The sequence below is a fragment of the Panthera pardus genome, unplaced genomic scaffold (assembly GCF_024362965.1).
Source record: "Panthera pardus isolate Hobbes unplaced genomic scaffold, ASM2436296v1 HiC_scaffold_10, whole genome shotgun sequence".
NCBI classification, from domain to species: domain Eukaryota; kingdom Metazoa; phylum Chordata; class Mammalia; order Carnivora; family Felidae; genus Panthera; species Panthera pardus.
This window is the reverse complement of record NW_026526655.1, coordinates 70,300,919-70,327,766: the sequence shown is the minus strand read 5'-3', so window position 1 is coordinate 70,327,766 and position 26,848 is coordinate 70,300,919. Positions and strand designations below refer to the sequence as shown.

At 35.8% G+C, this 26,848-nt stretch overlaps 1 protein-coding gene across 7 annotated transcripts in view; it reads left to right on the top strand.

Moving 5' to 3' along the window:
* SLC4A10 (solute carrier family 4 member 10) overlaps nucleotides 1-26,848 on the top strand; it is a 294,893-nt gene that overhangs the window by 110,449 nt on the left and 157,596 nt on the right. For all 7 annotated transcript variants that reach the window (XM_019457640.2, XM_019457673.2, XM_019457667.2 and 4 more), the window contains one exon: nucleotides 23,449-23,595. In XM_019457640.2, the coding sequence (XP_019313185.1) occupies nucleotides 23,449-23,595 (147 nt within the window). The remainder of the gene's footprint in view (nucleotides 1-23,448; nucleotides 23,596-26,848) is intronic.

Sequence of the window (26,848 nt, the reverse complement as noted above, 5' to 3'; positions counted from 1 at the left end):
GGGTGCTCTCTTTCCCACAATCCACCCTCCTGAAAACTGCTAGTGTTCTTGCTAAGCTTATTTCTGATTCCAGTAGCAAAATGTAGTGAGCAGCAACTGATTCCCTGTAATTAGACCAAATCAGGATTGTAGGTAGAGCAAAAATTGTTGGGGTTTACCAGTTTTTATTTTTGGTCTCCCACATCCATGTGAGATTAGTACTGTACAAAGTATCAGGTTACAAAAGGAGAAATACATTAATATCCTTGAAATTCCTTCTTCTACTTTCCCTTTAATACATGTGTGGTGGACAGATAAAATATACAGTGCTCAGTTATATTTGAATTTTAGATGGGTAATGAGTAACTTTTTAGTATAGATATGCCATGCAATATGTTTATTTATTGCTTTTTACTTGCCAGATCTGATAACCTTAGTAGTGGGTATTACCACGAACACTAACATCCCCTCTTAAGGATTGAGGTGCTTATTTCTCTGGTTGCTGTGGGTGTTGCCTGCTATTGTCCCACAGCTGAATTCTTCCCCAGAAATTACCTTCCCCTGAAAGTAACTGTTTCTTGCTGAGGCAGCCATCTCCCCTATGGCATTTTGCATTCAATGAACCATCAGTGGAGTATAAAGGCCTAGCCCCTTTGCTTCAATTTCTTTCAACTCTGAAGGGTGGTCTCAGCTTCAAAGCCCCTTCTGGAATCAATGAAGGTCTTTACTGCAACTGTACCATAATTAAACTTCTCCCTCTACCAAATGCTGCTGCCCATATTTCTGCAAGGGTGTTATTTCTGACAGTTTTCCTCAATAACCTCCCTGAACACAAATCTCTGTCTCAGAGTCTGTTGCTGAGGAACCTGACTCACTCATTCATCATTTTCCTGCTCCCTGAACAGTACCAAGAGATATATATAATTGGTAATTAGCAGGACCTTCACATTGGTGTCTTTGTGGGGCTAAGAACAGTTGTAGTGGGTGAGAAGGCTCTCAAACTACTTGTCTTGGCCATGAGAGTAAATGAAAATCAGTATTGCATGCGATACTAGATGGAAATGGCAGAGATTAGTGCCATCTTTGCAGAAATTGTCAAATCATAGAGGACAGTTGTGGATGATTACAGACTCAGCCAAATGGTGGCATCAATTGCCACTGCTTTGTCAGAAATGGAATCTTCTTAGAGCAGGTTGACATGACCTCAGGCATGTGGTATGCAACTATTGATGGGGAAAGTTCATTTGTATCTATTACTATCAAGAAGGATTGCCAGAAGTAAACATACCCTTGGAAAGTATAACAATATACATTTATGGTCTTGCTCCAGGGCTGTGTTAAATCTCCTACTAATTGTCATAAGAGAGTCCAAAAAGACTTGAACTGAGTGGATTTTCTGCAAAACATTTAAGTTGTTTCACTATACTGAACACATGAACATGAAGTGGCAAGTATGTTGGAGGCCTTGATAAGATAGATGATGGGTTCCAGGAGTGCCTGGGTGGCTCAGTCGTTCAAGCATATGACTCTGGGTTTCCCATCAGGTCTTGATCTCATGGGTTCATGAGTTCAAGTGCCACATCGGGCTTTGCTTTGATAGTGTGGAGCCTGCTTGGGATTCTCTCTCTCTCTCTCTCTCTCTCTCTCTCTCTCTCTGTGCCCTTCCCCATCTCTGTCTCTGTCTCTCTGTCTCTCTCTCAAAATAAATAAATAAACATAAAAAAAACCCAGATGGGTTTCAGATCCTGTTTACTTGTGAATCTGTTAAAAGGACAGTATGAGAGTGCCAACACTGTACTGAGTCTGAAACTCTATGATGGATGGATAGATAGGTCTGGTCAGTTTCCACAGGCCCAATAAAAATAACCAAGTGCCCCTTCAGTTACCCTTACTCACTTAGATTCTCTCTTCATTGTCTACCCTGGTCCCACTTTTTCACAATTGATGCCTGTACTTTTTAAAGAATTTAATAATTTTTTTCAGATATGACCATATTATATCTTCTGCAGGCATAAGAATAAATTAATGGCAACTGTCATATGTCCTAGTAATAACTAGATGATAATAAAGATAAGAAAATTTAGTAAAGATGACATGCTATTATTTTATTAATTTTGATTGAACAGATTGATTTCCAATCAGGGCAATTGGGTTGTTTTTTGCCAAAATTTTTTAAAATGCTTCTTTTGTGCTAAAGAAATCATGATATGGAATTTACCATCTTAACCATTTCTAAGTATACAGTTCAGTAGTGTTAAGTATATTCACATTGTTGTGTAACCAATCTTCAAAACTTTTTCATCTTGGAAAGTGGAAACTCTATACACATGAAGCAACTCCACATTTGCTCCCTACCCTATCCTGGAGCAAGCACCATTCTATCTTCTATTTCTGTGAATTTGGATACTCTAGATCCCTTATATAAGTGAAGTCATGCAGTATTTGGCTTTGTGACTAGTTTATTTCATAGCATAATGTCCTCAAGGTTTAGCCATGTTGTAGCATGTGTTAGACTTCCTTTCCTTTTTAAGGCTAAATAATACTCCATTGTATGTATATACTACATTTTGTTTATCCATTCATCTGTTGATCAACATGATTGCTTTCATCTCATGGCTATGGTGAAGGGCACTGTTATGAGCAAGGGAATGCAAATATTTCTTTGAAATCTACCTTCAATACTTATGAATATATAGCCATAAGTGGGATTGCTGGGTCATACAGTAATTCCAGTTTTTAGTTTTTAGAAGAACTGCCACATTGTTTTCCATAGCAATTCATAATTTTACATTCCCATCAAGAGTGCACAAAGGTTCCAATTTCTCCACATCCTTGCCAATGCTTGTGATTTTCTCAGATGTAGGGTTTTTTTTAATGTTTATTTATTTTTGAGAGTGACAGAGAGCACAAGCAGGGGAGGGGCAGAGAGAGAGAGACAGAGACGAGAGAGAGAGAGAGAGAGAGAGAGAGAGAGAGAGAGAGAGAGAGAGAGTGAGTCAGCAGGGACGGGCAGAGAGAGATGGAGACACAGAATCCAAAGCAGGCTCCATGCTCTGAGCTGTCAGCACAGAGCCCAACACGGGGCTTTAAATCACAGACTGCGAAATCATCACCTGAGCCGAAGTCAGATCCACACAGGTGCCCTGTCACTACTTGTGATTTTCTCTTTGGTTATTTGTTTTTGATAGAAGCCATCCTAATGGGTGTGAGGTGATATCTCACTGTGGTTTTTGACTTGCATTTTCCTAATAATTCGTGATATTGAGCATCTTCTCATATGCTTGTTGGCTACTTGTTCATCATCTTTAGAAAAATGATTGTTCAAGTCCTTAGCTCCTTGTTTAATTAGATGTTTTGTTGTTGAGTTATATGAATTCTTTATATATTCTAGATATTAACCTCCTATCAGATATATGATTTGGAAATATTTTCTCCCATTTCATTGGTTGCCTTTTGACTCTGTTGATTGTGTCCTTTGATACAGAGAAAATTTTAGTTTTTATGTAGTCAAATTTGTCTACTTATTCTTTAGTTGCCTATGCTTTTGGTATCATATCTGGGAAATCCTTGCCAAATCCAATGTCATAAAACTTTTCCCTATATTTCCTTCTAATTTATAGTTTTGGGTCATACGTTTAGATCTCTGGTCCATTTTGAGTTAAGTCTGTATATGGTGTAGAATGCTTGCACTTTTACCTTTCATGTTTCTTTTTTGCCTAACATTATAGCTCACATCTCTCCTCACAGGTTAAATATTTCCCCAAATCACTGATATGTAAAGAACCTATTTAGTGAGAGACTATTGTTTTCCATATTTTTAGCAAATGTTTCTATTTTTTACAGTCTGAGAACATAGAAGACACAGTAACCCCCAGGAATATTATTCAAGACTTCTGTTTAAAGCCTTTTAGTTTGGCCCAAATTGGTTCCTTCCCATCTCCGCCATTTGCTAGTGATTTCCCTGCACACAGAAATAGAATGCCCACTCTTCCCATCCATTAGTGTTACCTGACTCCTCTGAAAAGAATAATTATTTTCTTCCTTCACATGTCTCTTTCTGAGTTTACATCTTTTTTATATTAATGTTATATACATTATTTCTTCTCTTTTTTTTTGATTATAAGCTTGTTTAGGAACAAATCATCATCTTACACATATTTACATTCTTCTGTGTTATCTAGCACTTTTTCTTGAATTAGGTAGGTATTAAAATGTGTTGCATTGAATCTCATTTATATGTCATTCAATAACATATCCCTAATCACATAAGAGTGAATTTATATAATGTAATTAGGTGCATAATTAATGTTCATCAAATAATTACCCATGAAATTATTTTACATGTAAATACAGAAGTTTCTGATTATGTTGCACTGCACTGAGATAAATCAATCTAGTTATATTTCAATCTGATTTTCAGGAATTCATAAATGTAGAACTGTAATGGAAAAATTAAACTTACCTTTAAATCTTGGCCTACACATTAAATAAAAGAGACATTTTCTTTATCCTTTATTGCTTTTAGCAGACAGTAAAATACTTTTAAGTCAAGGATTTAATAAAGAAAAGTATACCCCTATATTGATATTCTTTTGGTCATCCCACTTGAGGAGAAAAATGGTTTACCAGTTTATTTCCTTTGGGGATCACTTACTAGATGGTGCACCCAAAGTGCACCTAGCACAAAATGATCATACAATATAGTTCTATCAATGGTAGTACCCTCGCACTTTCTTCCTTCCACCCCATTCCTGAGCTCTTATGGTAACTGAAATGGTTTTCTGACGATAATCATCATAATGTCAAAAGTGGTTTCCACCACAAAACTAAAGATAATGAGTGCAGATCTTGTATTTATGACACAGTATTTTGCAATCAACGTAAAAAATAATTGGAAAAAAAAAGGAAGGCAAGAAAGAGCCAAAATTAGGCCTATGCATTTTATTTCTAAACTTTTATCTCCAAGAGAAGGAAAAAGTGGATTCTGTTGGGAGAAACCAAATTTGGCTTCACAAAGACAGAGGTGGGCTTTGAAGGAGGAAGGGTGTTCTGAAGGCAAAGAAGGAAGCATTTGTTATATTCTGGAATCGTTAATATGGTATGGCTAAAGCATTGGAATTTCTGCATGGGGCAAAGAATGACTGTAGATGAAGTTTCAGTATTTGCATGAGGTAGTAGACAATGACTTAATTCTTGAAATTACTAAATGAGGAGAGTACTATTGTAATCTCCATTTTACAGTTAAAGAAACTAAAGCACAGAAGACTAATAGGCCAGGCCAAAGGACTAGCAAGTGGTAGAGCAGGGATTCAAAAATCACAAGGGTCTGGGCTTTTCACAACTGTATTGCAGAATTAAAGATAATACTGAGTCTTGTGTTGTAGAGGACTGAATGGGGCAAGGTGATTGGAAGACTTGGGCATACTTACTCATTTGATCATGACTATTTAAAAAAAGTTAAGATTTTCATGTCCTGTTATAAAGAAATAAAGGATTCAATAATTAATACTCATATCACAATAGTTTTCTGAATAATTTTGCAAAAATTTGAGTTTTATAGTTAATAAATTCCCATTAGAGAGATTCATTTCCATAAATAAGAGAACCTCTCTCTAACTGAAAACCGGTGAGATCATAACCTCATGTTCTCCTATTTTAAATTCTCGCCTCTGCTGCACCACAAAATGAATAATCTTATTGTTTCCTTATTCCACATGTCTTTTCTTTGAAAAAGGTTCATTTTTCCCTGCCATTATTGGTTGATTAGCTTTTGTGCATTTAGTATTGTTGTTATTGGCTCAATGTCAATTAATGGGGCAGTTCTAAGTGGTAGTTGGTCCATTGGTAATGAGTAGTGAAATTAGTTAATTACATAGGACCCATATGAAATTGTACATTTTTCCTGCCAAATACTTTGAATATTTGAGAATGGGAGTTAGGCACATAGACTAATACTGAAGAATAGTCAATATTAAATTTCATTTCCTTCTTGAGCAATCTTTGCCACCTGAGCACATTTCATAATGAACTCTTGTATTTTACCATGGGTATCCTAAGAATAAGAAACAAATGAGAGAGTATTGTTTTAAATACTTTTATTTCTAAAATTATCATGTGAGCTATACATCATGTTCCGTATTTCTTCATTTTAGTCATTTCACATAATTTGTGTATGTGACACACATCAATATATTTTGATATATATATAATTTATTCATGATGCTTTATCTATTTGAAGTGAGCAACAACTTGATAGTTATTTATAATCTGTTTTTATGGTATATTGTAATTCCAAGAAAATTTGGAAGATCTTAAAGTATTTTTATAACTTTGGTTATGGTTTATTAGGCCATTTGTAAATAGTTATAGACATGTATTTGCTTGAGGACAGTAACATATATTCTAGTGTGTATATGTAATTATGAAATCCTGCAAATTTATGGTTTCATAATTTCAGGGTCCTGGATATACATTTTGTATCCCTTGCTTAGGATGATAGTTTTTAGGTAGCCGGTCTTAGGATAAAGCCCTTACTGTTAATCACTTTTCATTATTCTTTATAAGTCAAACTGTGTTTAATAATATTTCTACCCATCAAAGGTATGGTATAGCATTTAGGGTATTTGTTTTCTTTCTTTTTTTTGTTTTTGGATTGAGGAGGGTATCTGCTTTCTAATGTGACTTAAATATATCATTTGTGAATTGAATAGGACTGTGTGTGTGTGTGTGTGTGTGTGTGTGTGTGTGTAACATTTTCAATCACTATTTCAGAGATATAGATGAAAAGAAATTCCTTTTCATTACATTAAATATAATCCTATAAATATTAAAAGAAGGAATTTTACAGCATAGAAAGTATCCCTTTAATCCTTAAATATTTGAATCCTTAAATATTGAAAACTTTGAAGACAGACCACAAATGACCAAAGCTTCTTAATATATACCATATAGGTTTATATTAATATTACCCTTTAGTTTTGCATTTTCCAGGCATCTGAGACTTAAGGGTATTCATTATTTAGTGACACAGTTTAATAATGAGGGAGTAGGACCATGAAGGTGACATTGTGAAGTAGATCCATTTAGTCTACTTCTTGATTAAATTCTAAATCTCTATGTCAGCTGCTAATCTTTCCCCCTGGTGTGATCCTACTTCAAAGCTCCTCTGTTATGTGTGAGCGTAGCCTCCTCAGGTTGTTGCCTTTCTAGAGGGTCGGTCTCACAGTAGTACACGCGGGGCTAGGCTACCAGTCAGGTAGGACCTTTCTAGGGAAGTTGTCATCATTCACCAATATTTAATTAAGTGCTAATGGCATAGAAGCACTGGGCCATTTTCTATTTCATACCCTGCATTCTCTAAGGAGGTTTAGATACTGGTGCTGACGATAGGGCACTTCAGTCCTACATCCCTTTGGAAAAAAATGTCACTGGCCACTTTGCACATAAATGTTTACATTAAAATATAAATTGATATAATAATTGAAAGAGGTCATTTTGATTTTTTGGATAATGCACACCTATAATTTAGCAGTACTGGTAGCACTGGAACCTCAATAGAATTAATTTCACTTTGCATACCAGTATCCTGAGATTATTTTTCTGAATGCTGTCTTACATTTTCTCCAAGGAACCTTTTTACTCCCCATTCTGTCTTCCTGCTTTCCTGGCAGCCTACTCGTCCCTACTGCCTTTAGACAGAACTGCTGAAAAGCACAATGAAAAAAATTGGATTCTCTTTGCTTCCTTTCTCTATCATTTCTACCCCTTAATGAGGTTCAGGTGGGATGCCAATAAAGGAAACAAAATAATTGAATTTGTGATTAGAAGAAAGTAAAATTTTAATTTTCTGATGGTAAATTAAGCTTTTGTCTCCGAGACAGGAAGATTATGAATATTCCTTTTGACCACTTTCGAAACTGCTTCTAAATTAGCTTGGGAGCATTTGTAATAAAAGTATTAAAGTCTTATTAACAAAGGGATATCTAATTTCTAGCTAAATTGTTTAAAATATGCCTATGTTATCCTTTGCATAACTCAGTTTTTTCCTTGTAATGATAATTGCCATGATTTAATTAGATGACATAGTGCCAAAGCATTTTATGACATCACAGCTATTAATACAAAATTACAGTGTCAGCAACACCAATGCAGTTGTTAACAGTGATCGCAAAAACAAAAGTCAGGTTAGTAAGTTGAGACATGGACTGTTTATGTGAATAGCTTATTTCTTAGTGTGTATCCTATTTGACTATTAAAAAGTGCTCTTAATTGCCAACTACAGTGGCTCTCTGTCCTCATCCTTTTTGAATTCTCTGTTGCTTTTAGAACTTTGACAGTGCCTTAGCTTTTAGACCTCTCTTCTCTTATCTCTCTTTCCTTGGCTGATACTTTTCTCAGATCCTGTCTTCCTTGGTATTTTTCTATTTTACCTTTTAACCTCTCTTCTTCTGCCTGACATTTCTGTATTTTTTTCAAAATAACATTAGTTTTAGTGTTTTAAAAATTATTAAAATAATATGTATCCCATTAGAAAAATCCAAGAAATATAATAAGTATAAAGAAGACAAGCAAAACAACAATCCTGAAAATGCACCTCCTAAAAGTAATATATTAATATTCTGAGCAGATTAATAATGGAATTAATATTATGAACAAAACATTAATTATGTGTCATAAACATATACATGATTATAACTAAACTATATATAAGTGGATTTATGGTACCCTTTTAACTTTTAAATTACTCTCTTTTCATTAAAAAACATCAGGGTGCCTGGGTGGCTCAGTTGGCTAAACATCTGACTTCTGCTTGGTCATGATCTCGTGGTTTGTGAGTTTGAGCCCCGCATTGGGCTCTGTGCTGACAGCTCAGAACCTGGAGCCTGCTTCGGATTCTGTGTCTCCCTCTCTCTCTGCCCCTTCCTCGCTTGCACTCTGTATGTGTCTCTCTCAAAAATAAATAAACATTTAAAAAATTAAAAAAAAAAACCCAAACACCAGAATCTTTCCATGTTAGTATAGATACTATTCTTTTAAATTTCTAATTGGCATTTTATTGCATGGTTATACCATGCTTTATTTTACTAATCCCTTGTCAATGGAAATTTTGATTATTTCTCATTTTTGTCTTTTAAACAAAGCAGCTTTGCACATTATTGTATATGTATCTCTGTGCATTTGACCCTCCCTACATAATCTCAGAAACAGATTCACTACCTCAAAAGGTTATTAAATGAAAATTTTGATACAGGTTAAAAAAATTTTTTTTTTAATGTTTATTTCTGAAAGACAGGGAGAGACAGAGGGTGAGCAGGGGAGGGGCAGAGAGAGAGATACAGAATCTGAAGCAGGCTCCAAGCTCTGAGCTGTCAGCACAGAGCCGTGGGGCTCAAATTCATGAACTGTGAGATAATGACCTGAGCTGAAGTCAGACGCTTAACCAAGTCACCCAGGTGCCCCTATACATGTTTTTGTATTGGCTTCCAGAACGATTATACTGAAATACACTCCCATTAACATGTGAGAGGTTCCATCTATTTCTTCAAATTTGACAATTACAATTCTCATCTATCTTTGAAATGTTTATTTCTCTCCACATTGATTCTTTTTTCCTTCTTACTCTTCATATTTTCCCTGGATGTTTCACTTCCTGGAATATTATTTCCACCAATAGGTGCTGTAGGTGTCTATATGGGCATAACCAAAATGCTCCAGATGTGTCCTGTGGATCTTCATATACTGATTATATCTAACTAGGGTAGACACATTAGAGAAGATGGATATGACCTCAGGAGAGGTCATCTCATACAAATATTAGTTGAGGAAAATGCTAAGGGAATACTTACAAAAACATGACTGCTAAATTAAGATATTTGGAAGATTGTTATATAGATGACAAAATATACTATCATTTTAACATGGAAATAGTAGAGTTTCATATAAGGAAAAAAAAACCATATTAAGTTGTTAAAATTGCCCTATTGGCTATGGTTACTTAGCAATATGCTTAGTTTTAGAAATGTTGAGTCCAGTGAGGAGGGCACCTGTTGGGATGAGCCCTGAGTGTTGTATGGAAACCAATTTGACAATAAATTTCATATTAAAAAAAAATCAAAAAAAGAAATGTTGAGTTAACTTCTATTTATTTAGTTTAGTATTAGAAATGTTAACTCCTATTTATTTCACATGTTAAGATGAGAGGTATTTAATCAGATGGTCTCTGAAGAATTTTCTGGTTGTAAATTCTGTGATCTTGAGAGTGAACTTTTAGATTATGCTTTAAAATATAAATTCCTTGTTAACTTTGCTTAATATTTAAATACCTGGAGGTTTTTAAGTTTTCTGACTGAAAAGAAATTTTAAATCTGAAAAGGAATGCTGACTCAATATAAATGAAGGGGTTAGAAATGTCCTATAAGTTATTTGACACCACAGAAACTTATTTTACACCTTTCTTGAGGGAGAAAACAATCCGAAGTGAAGTAATGCACCCTTATTTATCTGATTATACACTTAGTTACTTACTTGAAACTTTGAAAAGTTTTATAAGGAAGTGTAAGGTGCTAAGAGAGCGTATGCTGGCCTGGCAGTTATATGTTAGACAGATGTCATAGATCTGGTCACGGTACCGTAAGAGCTCCTGGAAGCAACAGCAGGAAACCGGCACACAAGTCCTCTCCAAGCCTTTGTGGCGCACTTGCTGATGTCCCGGAGGTCCACACAAGTCATCTGGCCAAGCCAAGAGTCAAGGGTTGGAGGAATAGATTTCGCCACAGCTGGGAGAAACTGATAAAATATTTGGGGCCGTTAGAAAAAATCTACCACATTATCTCTTATTTGTATATAACTATACAGAAAGGCCGTGTTTTTTCATCTTTACTTTCCAATGTTTTGTTTTATTCTTTTGGTTCTATAGTTGAATCCCACCCACTTTCTTCGTGGAAACCTTTTTCTTCTCAATGACTCTTCCATTTTCCCAAACGAGTCTCTCTCTGTGTCCTTAATTACCGTAATTCCCAGAATGAGCCACTTTCTACATGTGCACATGTCTTTTGGATTAACACAATACAAAACTAAATCTGGAATAGTTTACAGTTTTACATTTTTTGCTCATTTCCTAAGCTATTTCCCTAAAGCAAAGTGGCAGAGCTGTTGAAAAATCATAAATTAATTAAAATGCGTTGGGGAGGTGGAGGGTACCACCTTCTCTTTTGCGTTCATTTTTTAAAGTATCCCAGAACAGATGTTGATTTATTTTCTCCCTCTTCCTTGCAATATAAAACAACAAACATAAATGTTTTAAAACAGTGGTGAAATTGCGAGCTTCTGTGATTATAAAAGTAAATATTATATCTTTCCTTATTTTGCCCCTGCTCTAGCATGCATCTCACACTATCCCCCCCAAAATGCTCCTTGGTTTTTGCACACATTATCCCATTCCTCTGCTAATGCAAAACCTACTTATTGTTTACGACTCAAGTTCTACCTTCTCCGTGAAACTTTCCTCGATTGTTCAAGTTATTCTTGATTTCGCTCTAATATGAATTCCTACAGCATTTAATGGCTGATACCACACAAGAACATTAGCTTTAGTGCAGATTGTAATTGTTTACTGCTTTTTATTTGTATTCTAATTTGTATATTGGCTGCTGTTTTCTTTGTTGGACTTGAGTCCTCACAAAATGGATGGTTATCTTTTAAGTACAGAGATCATATGCTATAAACATTCCTTATTATCCCGTTTCTTGCCTGATTTGCATTCTAGCCTCTCGTAGAGCTCTGGAAACATCCGATATCAAGCTGTTTTACAACCTACCAGAATTGGGAATTCCCCTGGCTTTTTTTTTCTCTTAGAAAATGTGATATTATTAGGCTTCATTCATTTATTTGACAAATGCTGACACTTACATGTTGAGGGTTTTTAGGTTCCAAGATGAAAAAATAACACTGCTTGATTCTCAAGATACAAAGTAATTTAGTTGCTATGTTTTTCTCAAACAGTGTCATAAACTTGTAAAAAGTAGTTGTTTTTTTTTTTTTTTTTAAATATACCACAGTACCTTCTAAACTAGTAAATCCCAGACTATGGCTCTTTTGATGAGTAACATTAGCACTTACAAGATTTCTATTTTTTTGATAGAATAATCATAGTCATGTGACACTTTGCTTTGTAATCATTACAAATCTAGCCCTGAGATTGGGTGACTGTGACCAGACTGGTTTGATACTTTTTTTTTTTTTTCTCAGTGAAACAGTCCAAGAAACAACAGTGTGGGAGCGTCTACATACACACACTCACTCACACCCTCTTGGTCTCTTTTCTTTCTCTCTGTTGCTGTCCCTCAGCAGAGAATTTCTGTTGGATTTAGAATTCTTTGATATATTATGATAAATGATGGCTTGTTGTGTTTTCTGACTCTGCTAGAGTCTCCAAGGAATTAAAGATCACATGCTTATTCAGCTTAATGTACTTGACCTTTTCCTATGATACGTCTGAATGGCTGTAGCAACTCAGTAACTATGCACCAGCTGTGTTATATTCATTTCACAGAAAAAACACAGTTCTCTTCAAGAGTAGGTAGCTTGACTTCTTTCCTCCCAGCGAAATAAAGAATAGTGTATTAGTATTATTATTAATTATAGTAGGATTTCTCTCCATCCCCAAATACACCTCTAATCTCACTGCATTTGGTAAACATTCAGAATGCTTTGACCACAGTCACATCAAGTGGTGTTTCAGTACTGGTCCCTCTTACATAATGAAAATTTTTACAGTAGTTCTGTATCTGCTCCATGAGACTGTATCCACACAATTTAAGTGTCAAAATTCCAGGATTTGTTAGCAAAATTTTACTCAGAAAGCAGTGTTTGTTACCTTTAATGAAACTTTGCTTTTCTAATGGGGAAACTGTATTTTCTGTCAAGTGACATAGAGTCAATTTTGAGTAAATTCTAGTGTTCTGTGCTTATCTTGAAAAAAATCTTTGCTTTTAATAGCACTGTTCCATTCTTACTAATATTTTGGAAATACATTTGTATCTAAGTGATTCCAGATTTTTATTAATTTGGGGGTTTTTAACATGGCATAAAAGTAATTATTGACTATTTTGATTAACTTAAAAAATGCTCATTTGAGAAGATTCCCTCTTTTAACTAAATTTTTGGACTTTATATATCATAAAATAAAATTGTTCTCTATATAATCTTAAAAAATAGATTAGGTTTAATAATATTCAAGGTATATTTGAGCCATGACATTTTTCATTATCTTGAATGCTTTTTCTTCTTTGAAGTGATCTCTGCTAGGTTGGAAAATTCAATTTTGAATATGATGTTTTAGGAAAAATTTATGGTAATATTAACCTGGAAATTTTATTTACATACTGTTTTCCACAGGATCTAATATGATTCTCTAGTTGCTGAAACCAGGGTTATTATAGTTGGGGTTAGAAAATTTGGCAATATAGAGGGAAACAGAAAGACGATGAAATAGGACAGGAAAACTTCATTCTGCTTTCTCATTCCTTTCAGCCACTGAGGGTGAGCAGGATGAAGGGAAAGGGAGGTAACAAGTGTGTCTGCTATATCATAGGCCTCATGTCTAATATTTTATATCTATTCTATTCTCATGCAATCTTTGTAGAAATTCTCTTAAATCTGTTGATGTTTTTAATATCTACATTTCTTTATTTTGTTCTAAAAGCAAACATGAGGTGGTCTGGATGAGGCAGATTCTTACTATTGTAGCAATAACCACGTTGGTTCTCCATGTCCCATTCTTTCCCTTTAAGGTGATATGATGAGAACTAGACGGTTAGAGGCACAGGAGGGGAGCCCTAAGATTATGAATTAAGTTTATATGGGAATTTTTCTACAGCTCCCTTTTCCCCTCCTGAGAGAGGGAGGGAAATCTTATCTCCTTTATGTAATCAAATCTCAAGGAAGAGAAGAGGAAGATCCCTTAGTTTAAACCCTTTGGATATAAACTGGTAGCTATGGGGATTTATTATCTTTTGAAATGTAAAGACATAAATCTGAGAAATAAATGTCTACCTGTCTTTGAAGGTCTCTTTTAGTCCACCTTTAACCCCCAAAGCTTGTCCTTTAACTCAGATTCCAGTTTTCTCTGCTTTAGAAGTCTCTAGTCATGCAGAAACATGAAATACTTTCTCCTTAGTTCCATAAGCATAAATTGTGACCTTTCTTTCACTGTTGCTTTGAAATTTGTGGTCATACCTTTTTTTCCCCCATTCTTACATTTCTTAATGTGTTTAGTAGCCAATGCATTATTGTGTCTATTACCTATATATTTTACTTAAAGTAATCATCTCTATTTTTTTATTAAAAGATTTTTTTAAATGTTTATTATTTTTGAGATAGAGACAGAGCGCAAGCAGGGAAGGGGCAGAGAGAGAGGGAGACACAGAATCCAAAGCAGGCTCCAGGCTCTGAGCTGTCAGCACAGAGCCCGATGCGGGGCTCGAACTCACAGACCGTGAGATCATGACCTGAGCTGTAGTCGGCCACCCCACCAACTGAGCCACCCAGGTGCCCCATCATCTCAATTTATACAAAAGATTTATATACTCAATAAAAATGTATTGAGCACCAAGAAATATCAAGTAGTGCTGCAGATACTTGGGACACATCAGCGAACAAAGAAAAAATCCCTGCTCTTCTTAAGTTGAAAAACTTTTGAGGGAAACTAGAAAGGAAGCACTAAACATAATAAATCAATTACATGGTATGTAAGTGCTATAGAAAAAATAAAAATAGAGGAGAATGAGGAGCATAAAGGGTCAGAAAGAGTAGGGTGTAATATTAAGTAGATGGTTAGTGCAGGCTTTGCTGAGAAGGTGAAATATGAGCAAAGACTTGAAAGAGGTGAGGAATTTTCCAAGTAGGCAGAATATTTCAGGCGGTAAAAAAAGACAGAGGCAAGTCCCCCGGGTGGCAGTGAGAACAGCAAGGAGGCCAGTGAGGCTTAAGCGAAGTGGAGATCAGTGAGTGAGGAGTAAGTGAGGAGGAGGTCAGTAGCAGAGAGGATCAGAGAGCTAAAAGGCATAGGGTGTGCAGATCACAAAGAGCCTTGGAAAGGCCTAGAATAATCGTGGCCTCTTCTCTGAGTAAAATAGGGTAACATTGGAAGGATAAAATGAAGAATGATGGGATCTAACTTGCATTTTAAGAGGACTACGCTTGCTACTGTGTTTGGCATAGACAGTGGGGCTAAAGGTGGACTTACGAAGGCCGGCTGGGAGACTGTCGCAGTCATCCAGGTTGGGTATGATGTTGCCCTGACTAGAGTAGTGAAGTGAAATAATAAGTGGGCAGATTCTGGATATGTTTTGCAAGGTGTTCCAACACGTTTCTTCTTCGATTGGTTGTGCGCTTAAGAGAAAGAGAGGAGTCTACAGTGACTGCAAGGTATTTGTTCTGAGCAGCCAGAAAATTTTGTCATCGACTGAGATGGACAGGATTGTGGGGGAGCGTTTTTTTAGGAGGGAGTTGGGATGGAGAAGACTAGGAGTTTAGTCCTGTACATCTTGATTTTAAGACGTACTTTAGACGTGTAGTGGAGGTGTCAGGTGAGACTGTCACCTGGGTTTGAGAGAGGTTTGAGATGGAGACACAGAATTGGAGGCTACCCACATACAGGTGGGCAGATCTAGGTTTTGTGGGGGCTGAAACTTAGCATTTTTGAAGGTTCTCTAGGGAAAAAAATCAAAATTTGAATATAAATCAGAGGTGGATATCTATTTAGAATGAAAAAATCTCAACAAATACTTATTGGGAAACTGAATAATAGCACAAAATTGTAACATTTGAGAAATAGGATACTTTTTAAAAGGAACTGACATACCTCTGTAATACTTTTTCCCACCAATTTTTGGTCTCTAGTGTCAAGGATTTTTAAGTATCATTTTCTGTTGAGGATATGGAAAATTAACTCACTCTTTATTATTAATTAACATTTATAGTAGTCTAGAAAAGTTTCTTTCATCTTTACAACTTATTTATAATTTCATAAAAATTTTCAGGGTTGTCTTAAAATTTAAGAAAACTTATCAAGCTCCTTGCATATATAACCTGTAAGATTTAGAGGAGTTTTCCAGAGACTAACTCTGGCTCTATACTTTGCTTCGTCTCCACTACCCACATGCTCCCAATGCGAGGCACATTGTGATGTCCCTGCACATTATGATACTACTGCAGCCCTGAACCTTTGTGTCACAACTTCAGATGAGTTTGGCACAGTGGGTATGAGGAGTATTCCTGGAAGCTATTCCAGCTCCAGGATAGCTAGCAATGACTTATTCATAAATGGACGTGATGGCAAATCACATAAATATGTTCCATTAAAGCCAACCCAAGTATATCTCCACCTCTATTTCCTATGTTTGTATGTATTTATATTTATGTATTTTTTATTCTTAAGTTAACATACAGCATAGTCTTGGCTTCAGGAGTAGAACCCAGTGATTCATCTCTTACATATGACACCCAATGCTCATCCCAGCAAGTGCCCTCCTTAATGCCCATCACCCATTTAACCCACCCCACGTCTATTTCCTCTTAGTTTCTCAAAATTTTCAGACACTCAAGATTCCAGATTCCATCATGAAGGAATCTTACACTAATAAATGTTCATAAAATATGTGACCATGAGAACACAGTATTAGTCCTCTCCACCCTTACATGTAATCTACCATGAGCTATGAGTTTTGACTTTTTTTTTAATTAAAAGACTTTATTTTTTAGAGCAGTTTTAGGTCTGTAGAGATTGCACAGGAAGTACAGATGCCCCTCTCCTCCCTGCACACAATTTCCTCTTATTACTAATATTTTACATTAGTGGAATTTAACTGAATTACATAGTGTATATTAGGGTTCACTCTTTGTTTTTTACATTTCTATGAGTTTTGACAAATCTATGAGATTACATATCCACTATTACAGTATCATACAGGACAATATCACTTCTCTAAAAATGCCCTGTGCTTTACTTAAACACTCTTACCGCCTCTCCCTGAACCCCTGAAAATCTTTGATAGTTTTACTGTCTCTATAGTTTCACTCTTTCCAGAATTTCATATAGTTGGAATCCTACAGTACATAGCTTTTTCACTGACTTCCTCAATTAGCAATATGAATTTAGGGTTTCTTCATTCGAGACACCTTAAAGAAAAAGCTATATTTTCATGGTTGATAGTTCATTTCTTTTGATTGTTTAATAATACTCCATTTAATGTCTGTACCACTGTTTATTCATTTAAAGAACATCTTAGTTTCCTGGTTTTTTGACAATTATGAACAAAGCTGCTATAAACATTTGTGTGCATGTTTTTATGTGGACATTAGCTTTCAACTCATTGGAGCAAATACCTAATGAGTGAATTCAGTATTTAGATTAGAGTCTAGACCTTACACCTATTCACAAAAAAACCTCAAAGTGGATCATAGACCTAAAAGTAAAACAGGAACTTGTGCAGAGTGCAGAAGATAACAAAGGAGAAAATCTAGGTGACCTTGAGCCTGGTGATGACTTTTTATTTTAATATTTAATTTTTAAAAATGTTTCTTATTTATTTTTTGATAGAGAGATGGAGGGAAGGGCAGAGAGTGAGGGGGACAGAGGCTATGAAGCGGGCTCTGCACTGACAGGCTGACAGCAGCAAGCCTGATGTGGGGCTTGAACTCACAAACTGTGAGGTCATGACCTGAGCCAAAGTCAGACGCCCAACCAACTGAGCCCCCAGGTGCCCCTGGTGATGACTTTTTAGATACAACACCAAAACACAATCTATTACGGAAAAATTGATAAACTGGACTTCTTTAAAATTAAAACATGCTCTATGAAGGGCACTTAGAAGAATGAAAAGATAAGCTAAAGAGAAAATTCTTGCAAAATGCATATCTGATAAAGGACTTATATCAAGGGGAACCTGGGGGGCTCAGCTGGTTAAGTATCCAACTCTTTGTTTCAGCTCAGGTCCTGATCTCATACTTTCATGAGTTTGAGCACCGCATTGGGCTCTGCACTCTCAGTGTGGCGTCTGCTTGGGATTCTCTCCCCCCCCCCCACACTCTCTCTGCCTACCCCCTGCTTGCACTGTCTCTGTTTCTCTCAAAATAAATAAATAAACTTTTTTTGAAAAGGACTTATATCCAAAATATATAAAGAACTCTTAAAACGCAACAATAAGAAAACAAAAATCCAAGTATAAAATAAGAAAAGATCTGAGCAGACACCTCACCAAAGAAGAAATACAGACAGTAAATAACCATATGAAAATATGCTCAGTATCATTTGTCATTAGGGAATTGCAAATTAAAATAATGAGATATCGCTACACACCCATTAGAATAGCTAAAATCCAAAATACTGACAATATCAAATGTCGGCAAGAATGTGGAGCAACAGGAACTTTCATTCATTGCTGGTTGGAATATAAATGATGCAGCCACTTTGGAAGACAGTCTGGCACTTTCTTATATAGGTAAGCATAAGCTTACCATGTGATCCAGCGAGTCAATCATAGTTGTTTACCCAAGTGAGTTTTGATATTTTCACCAGCCTTGCAAGATTGTGTCTCAGGAAACTCCTTCAGCTTGGTCTTCCTTGCATTTAATGTTCTCAAGACATCAGTTCAGCTGTGTGTCTTGGCATCCTCTTATCTGATTATGCTTGGATATGGTTTCAGATGTTTTTTTAAGTCTTGACTTGGCAACTTTTTAGGATGTTACTTTGGGCAAATACCCATCAAATCTACATTTCACAGACAAAGACAATATTCACTAGACCCAGCCAGGCCTCTAGACTTGCCCCTTGGGTCCATGGTATCCTTTATCTTTATCCATCAGGGAATGGTTATCTTAATCAGTAATTATTAGAAACCTTTGCAATCTTAAGGTTTACTTCAACTACCACTGTCTGTAAAGCCCTAAACTTCCTCAAGTTTACTCATTTCCTCATTCACTGAAATTGCTCTTAAGAAGGCAACAGTAAACATTAATTTCCAACCTAACGACTAATTTTTAGTCTTAATCTTATATGACTTCTTTATAGCATGTAAACTGGTTAACTGTCCCCTTCTTGCAACTCTCCCCTGTTGGTTTCTTTAATTTTAAAAATTTTTAAAAAAATTAAAAAAAATTTTAATGTGTGTTTATTTTTGAGAGAGAGAGAGAGAGAGAGAGAGAGAGACCATGAGCAGAGGAGGGGCAGAGAGAGAGAGGGAGACACAGAATCTGAAGCAGGCTCCAGGCTCTGAACTGTCAGCACAGAGCTCAACTTGGGGCCTGAACCCACAAACCATGAGATCATGACCTGAACTGAAGTCAGACACTTAACCGACGGAGCTACCCAGGCACCCCTGATTTTTTAAATTTTGAAATGAAACATACATACAGAAAAGAGCAGAAAGCTTATGTATAAATTTTCATAAACGTTATTGAAGCAAAAACTTGTATCAAGAAACAGAACATTTCTAATGCCCCAGAAGCTCCTCATGCGCCTCTCTCCCCCCAGTCACAGCTTCTATTCACCTTTATTGTAGAGGTAAACAACTATGCTGATTTTTGTATTAATCTTTTCTTATATATGCATCTCTGAACAAAATATTTTAGTTTTTCCATTTTTCAAGCCTTATAAAGCAAATTATATATACATTTTTTGCACAGTACTGTTTGTGAGATTCCTCTACATTGTGCATATCTGTGGTTTGTTCACTATTACTGTATATATCCCATGGTGTGAATACCTCCCTACTTTATTATGCATTCAGTTAATGTATTTTGGGGTTGTTTCCAGCACTTTGTCTTTATAACCAGTGCAGCTATAGAGATTCCTATACATGTTTCTTATACATTTTTACATCTTCATGCAATTCTCTAGGGTCTAGGGAAATTGTTGGATTATAAAGTATGCATATTGTCAATTTCAATAAAAATGCTGTATTCTTTCAAAATAGTTCTGTATAATACTACTGGTACTAGATGAGAAACTGGTCTGTACCACAACAAAACATAGAATTGTCAACCATTTCAATTTTTGCCAAGATGGTGGGGGTATAGAGGTATCTAACTATGGTTTGTTTCAATTTCCATTTCCCCGAGAGCTAGTGGAGTAGAGCACCTTTTCCTACCCATATTAGCAATTTGTATTTTCTTGTCTCTTAAGTGTCTATTTAAAATTTTTTTTCTGTGCTCCTATTCAGTTTTTATCCTTTTCTTAGGATTTGTAGGATTTCTTTTTATATCTGGTTTATTGGTCCTTTATCAGTTATATGTGTTAGAAATAGATTTTTATGTTTTTGCCCCCCTCCCCAACTCTTATAATGAAGACAAGATCCTGATTTAAATGTAATAGAACTTATTAATAATTTTTTTATGGTTAGTTCTCTTTAAGAAATTGTTTCCTAGAGGCACCAGGGTGACTCTGTGGGTTGAGCCTCCGACTCTTGATTGGCTGAGGTCATGATCTCATTGTTTGTGGGTCTGAGTCCTCTGTCAGGCTCTGCACTGACAGTGTGGAGTCTTCTTGGGATTCTCCCTCTCTCCCTGTTTCTACCCCACCCCGCCCTCCCAAAATAAATTCATCAACTTTAAAACGAAAAAAAGGAAACTGTTTCCTAACTTGGCATTAAGAAGATAGTTAACAGAGAAAATAGAGATAAAAACCAGGTATCTAATCTCCTTTATTTATGAGAGGGGGAGAGGGGCAGAGAGAGAGAGAGAGTAGGACAGAGGATCCAAAGTGGGCACTGTGCTGATTGCAGCAAGCCCAATGTGAGGCTCAAACTCATGAACCATTAGACATGACCTGAGCTGAAGTCAGACACTTAAACAACTGAGCCACCCAGGCGCCCCTAATCTCCCATATTGAATTGAAAGCCTGGGACTTCATGTTTTTAAATTTTAAACTTTGGTTTCTCTTTTTCTGATTCTTTTTTTAAAAGCTTATTTCTTTATTTTGAGAGAGAGAATGAGTGGGGGAAGAGCAGAGAGAGAATTGCAAACAGGCTCCGTGCTGTCAGCACAGGGCCAGACGTGGGGCTCGAACTCAAACTGTGAGACCATGACTTTGAGACAACACCAGGCACTGGACGCTTAACAGACTGAGCCACCCAGGCGCCCTCTTTTTTCCGATTCTTAAATGCTAGTTTTATACAAGACTCCATCTGAATTCTTTCTTGTTTTGCACATTCTCCCTGATTAATAATCTTCAACATATTAGAGAATAACAATGTAGCAATTGTCCAAGTAATTTGAAATTACTAACACTTAAGGTGCCAACATTTGGGAATTATTTTAAGTATACAACTTTGTGGTATATTTTGATATTTGATAAGGTAAATTCTCCCTCCTGAGCTTCATCAAAATGTTGTTGATTATTTTTCTTTCAGTTTTTCCCTATACATTTTAGATTATTTGTTCTAGTTAACATTGAAATAATGTCAGGTGATGGGTATTGATGGGTATTAAGGAGGGCACTTGTGATGAGCACTTGGTGTCGTATGTAAGTTATGAATCGCTGATTTCTATTACTGAAACCAATATTGTACTGTATGTTAACTAAAATAAAAAGAAGAAATTTGTGATTGTATTGAATGCACAGATTAATGTATGTCTGTTTTGGGGTTCATATCTCTTCATTGATTTTGATATATTTGTTCAAGGCAGGGATACCTAGGGCAATATATCACACTTGTGAGTTCCACTTTTTATACAAGTTGGGGAGGGCTGAAACCTGCTGACTTATAAGAATAAAATAATATCTTGTTTATATTTGTATTCTTGATACCTAGCACAATACCACTCAATAAAATATTTGTTATCTCAGTAAACATTTGTTAGGCATCTGCTGTATGCCAGGCACTGTGTCAGGTGCTAAAGATACAAATTGACTAACATATTGGCCTTCCCTAGGAAGAAAACTACTTATAGGTAAATAATTACAATTAAGAGTTATTGATTAAGCACTAGAGGGTCCTTAAGGAAGAGAGTAGTCAACTGTATTTAGAGTGAGAGGGTATAGAAAATTTTATAGGTGGCATAATCCTTACACTAGACTTGAAAGATGAGTAGGTATTTATCAGATAATCAGGAGAGACAAGGTAAAGACATTTTCTACAGTTGGAAGAATAAGAACAATATTAAGTAAAAACAGAGACTTGAGAACATCTGGCTATCAAGGGATGAAGGGGCTCATACTGGCTCATAGTTTGCGAAGCAGAGTGTATTTAGAAGCCTGGCCAGAGAAATAGGCAGAGGCAAGATACTGTTTGGTCTTATAGAGTACTAAAAGCTTTATCTTACAGGCAACAGCGAATAATCAGTGAGTTTAAAGCAGGGGAATAATTAGTCAGATTTGCTTTTTTGAAAGAAAAAAAAGCCATCAGCATTCAAGATTGATAAGAGGTGGGACAAGAATGCAGCTAGGAAAGAAAAAAAAATCAGTAAGGAGAATGTTCTAAGAGTCATGGTAAGACAGGATCAGAGTCCAACTAAGAGAATAGCACTAGGGATACTGAAGAAGGAATGGATTTAAGAGATGTAAAGGAGGACCTGATGATAACTTAGATGGGCTTTGAGATGAGTAGATAGATGGCGCACTTACTAAGATAGATGATAGTAGATCCTTGGGAGACAAAGAAAAGGACTAATTCCACGGGCATGCTGAGTCTGATGTGCCTGTGAAAAGGATATCGCAGTAATATGTCTGATAGGTGGATGGATACATAGGCCTGCAGTCCAAGAGAGCAATCTGGCATCAAATTTTAGATCTCAAAGCCCATAATATGTATGTAACAGCTGAAATCATAAGGTCAAAGATGGAATCTGGGGATATCCAACGTTGAGTGGGTGAATAGAAGAGGAACCAGCAAAGAAAACTAATAGGAACAAAACAAAAGAGGAGGAGGAGTACCAGGAGAAAGGGGTCGTAGAGAAGAGAGTGGTCAAGTATCAAGTGCCACAGATAGAAATAACAGACCTGAAAAAATTTCATGGGATTTGGCATTAATGGGGACCTTGGTGGAATCTATTTTATTAGATAGTGATTTTTTCACATACTTAACTGTGAAGGGAAAGGAACTGTCAAGATAACACCATTAGTTGGAGGTAGGGAGAAAATAGAACAATTGCTTTTTTTATTTTTTTTAATGAGACGAGTATAATTATAAACTATGGAGGATAGACACAGAGAGATTAAGACAATAAATTAAAGGTGATTATAAAATATACAACCAAATAATTAGTATTATAAGTGTTTGTGATAGATTTGTGGTATACTCAAATAGGTATAAATGCAAAAATACAGTGCTAAGCCCCAAGACGTACATATCATAAACATTCTAAAACGACTTGCTGGATTGAATTGAATGGAGTTCCATTAATATGTAAATCATTATCCTCTGTACTCTGGAATAATTCAGAGTTTAATTTGTGCATTTGTTTCTGATGAAGGTCATCGGACACTATTTATTGGAGTTCATGTGCCCCTGGGAGGAAGAAAAAGCCATCGACGTCACAGGCATCGTGGTCATAAACACAGAAAGAGAGACAGAGAGAGAGATTCGGGATTAGAGGATGGAAGGGAGTCACCTTCCTTTGGTAAGACTCTTACTCCTTGTTTTTTATTAAATTTACGATGGTAATAATATACTTGCTAAATCCATAATTAGCAATAATGCCTCATACTCACAAAATTGTTTATACTTTTACAAAAGATGTTGTTTGGTCAGATGGGGGAGAAATGAGAGATAAAAAAAACTTGATTGAACACAACTTGTGCTTTGTGAAGTTGAGAATTGGCTTAGCCTTGTGATTGAGGAAATACACATAAGTAGTAAAACTTAGTTGTATAAACCCTTTATTGTATATATATATATTATATATATATTTATATATAATGTATAATGTATATAATATATAATATATAATTATATATATATTTATATAGCCTTGTGATTGAGGAAATACACATAAGTAGTAAAACTTAGTTGTATAAACCCTTTATTGTGTGTATACACACACACACACACACACACACACACACACACACACACACATTCAAATAATAGTCATTGCTGTAAGTAGTTAAAAATCCAGAGGGGAATGCCTTTATTAAGTTCCCACATACACCATTGCTGATGCTGTCCAAATTTCCCTCTTAAGACATGGACATTCTACTATTTTGAATGTTCTTCCTTTCGAAGTAGATACAGAATATCAAACTATAGTGATACGGTAACTATTAACAATTTCTGAGTGCCATGAATGCCTGTGTTCATGACATAACCAAGAACCTGGCTTTCCCATCTCTTATGACCCTCTCCTTCACTGCACCTAGTTCCCCTACTCAACCATAATTACTTTGCTCTGAGATTGTCAATGCTTTCAGAACATGTGTCTCTCCTTCTTGTCTACCTGTGCAACTCCTTGACCGCTCTACTTTTTTCTATCCATGCTGCCATCTTTCTTGCATTATTTTATTATTCTACTCTGATCTCATAGCCTATAATTTTACTAAAACTTTTGCTAATATTCTGAATATCATAGGTTTATTGTTTTAATTTTATTCATACGATTACTCCCACTTAACCATACTTATGTTGGTGGTCCCTCCATGTTCCTGCTTTCTCCCTGCCTCCACAATGGGCACACTGTGCTGACCATAATCATTCAGCAGGGCAGATTGTAACTATTTAAATTCATGACACAAACAACCTTCAACAGTGCCTCCCAGTTCTATTGCATTTCTTTGATTTTCAAATTGACTATTTTTCAAACTTTTTCATCATTCTTCAACATCGTTTTTTTCACTATCACTTAGTGGATGCTTTCTACTTTGGAGGGAAAATGTGTCATCAGAACCAACTCATTCCCATTCTCTCCTATGTGCCTGTATCTGAAACTTTCTTTTGATATAACAAGGGAGTTTTCTTTTCAGTTATGTTTTATTTCCTGTTTCCTCCTACCTGGAAATGTACACAATTTATAATCCGGTTGACCTCTTCCTTGCAACTGGATTATTCTCAGCATCTTTTAAACATGAGAGAGACTCCCATTTTAGATAATCCCTGACCCCTGCTCAAACCCACAATACCACTCTAGTCATTATCTTGTATTCAGATATGAAGTTAGTGGCATATAACGTTTGGGGTAACAATTTTGCTCTTAATATTCTATAAATATTGCTTTATTCAGTATGTTTTCAATAAGTGTTGCAGAGAAGTCTATGGTCTCTATGGGTGTTTTTTTTTTCTTTCATTTTTTAACATTGTATCTTTTAAGCCTGAATGCTTATAGACATTTTTCTGTGTCCCTTTAATTAAGAAATTTGCTAAGACAGGCCTAATGGTGGGTGTATTAAAAAGCCTTTCCAATGTGCATATACTGATATTTTTCCACTTAGAGCACATTTTCCTATTTTATCTGATTCTGTTCCACTTCCTTTGTTATCTTCTTTGTGAATATTAATTATCTGCCTGTTGGATTAGTTATATCTGCTCTTTGTCATTTTCCTCTGTAGTTTAAAGTTAGTCTCTCATATTATCCATTTGATTATCTGCAATATCAGTTTTGCATTTTACTATTTCTGTTATTGGTTTATTTTGTGGTTGCATTTTTAGTTTTCTTAAAATTTTTTCTTATCATGTACTATTTTCTTTACATTTTCTCTTGTCCTTTCCTAACTAGTTTTTGTTGTTCTGCTTTCTGTTTATAATTTATAGTCTACTGATGATTCCCAGCTATTGCTGGATATTTTCTTTTGATCCTGAAGTGGATAATTTTCAGAGGTATGATCTTCCTTTGGGCCATTCAGATTGTTTTGACGGTATATTAATTGTAGTATTTGTATAGTTTCCCAGTTGTTTTTCTTAGAGAGGCACTGGCATCAGTATGCTCCTTGTTTCAATCAGTGTGTATAGTTAGAGCATTAACCTTCCCCCAGTAGCTTGTATTTCTGCCAGAGTTAGAATGACTGTTGTCTGGAGTGTGTAAGGAAACATATTCTGGGAATCTTCACCTGCATGATATAAGGATGGTCATCTCTGAGTCAGTGAGCTCAGAGGTATATAAGGGTCCCCGTCATTTTCAGGTGTTTTTTTGTTTTGTTTTGTTTTGTTTTCTGAGGTGGAGTCTGGGAATGTAATAAAGTGAAAATTAGGTAGATTTTTCTCATTCAATCCTCCACCTGCTTATATACAGATTCTCTCTTAGATTCTGAGAATGGATTATATATGTTGGGCTAAACTTTAATGGTTACTTCGAGCTTTCATCTTCTAGTATTTGAGACAATATATTCACATCACCTGAGAAATGCTTACTAAATAAACATAAATAAACTTGTTCCCCCTGCTTCTGACATCATTTTTTTTTTCTTATGGCTTAATGCAGTATGTCAGTTTTTCACAACAGTTGTTCTCAACATTGACTACACTTAGGAGTTTTCAGAACATATTGATGGTCAAGCCCCATACCCATCAGGATCTCTGGGGGTGGGGCCTAAATGTAGGTATTTGGTTGAAGTACCCCCAGATAATTCTAATGTGCAGCCAAGCTTCAGATCCACTGTTCTAGAAATTTTGCTATTTTAAGTGTGGCCCATGAACTAGTGATATTAGCATCACATGGGAGCTTGTTAGAAATGCAGAATCTCAGGCCCTACCCCAGACCTTTCGAATCAGAATCTGTACATTAATAATATACTTAGATAACTGATATACACACTACAAGTTGACAAATAAAGCTCTAGAGTGTTCCTTGTCAAACCCTGTTATACAGTAGAATCATCTGAGGAGCTTTAAAAAATATTGATGCTGGGCCCCACCCTCAAAGACTTCAATTAATATTGGATATT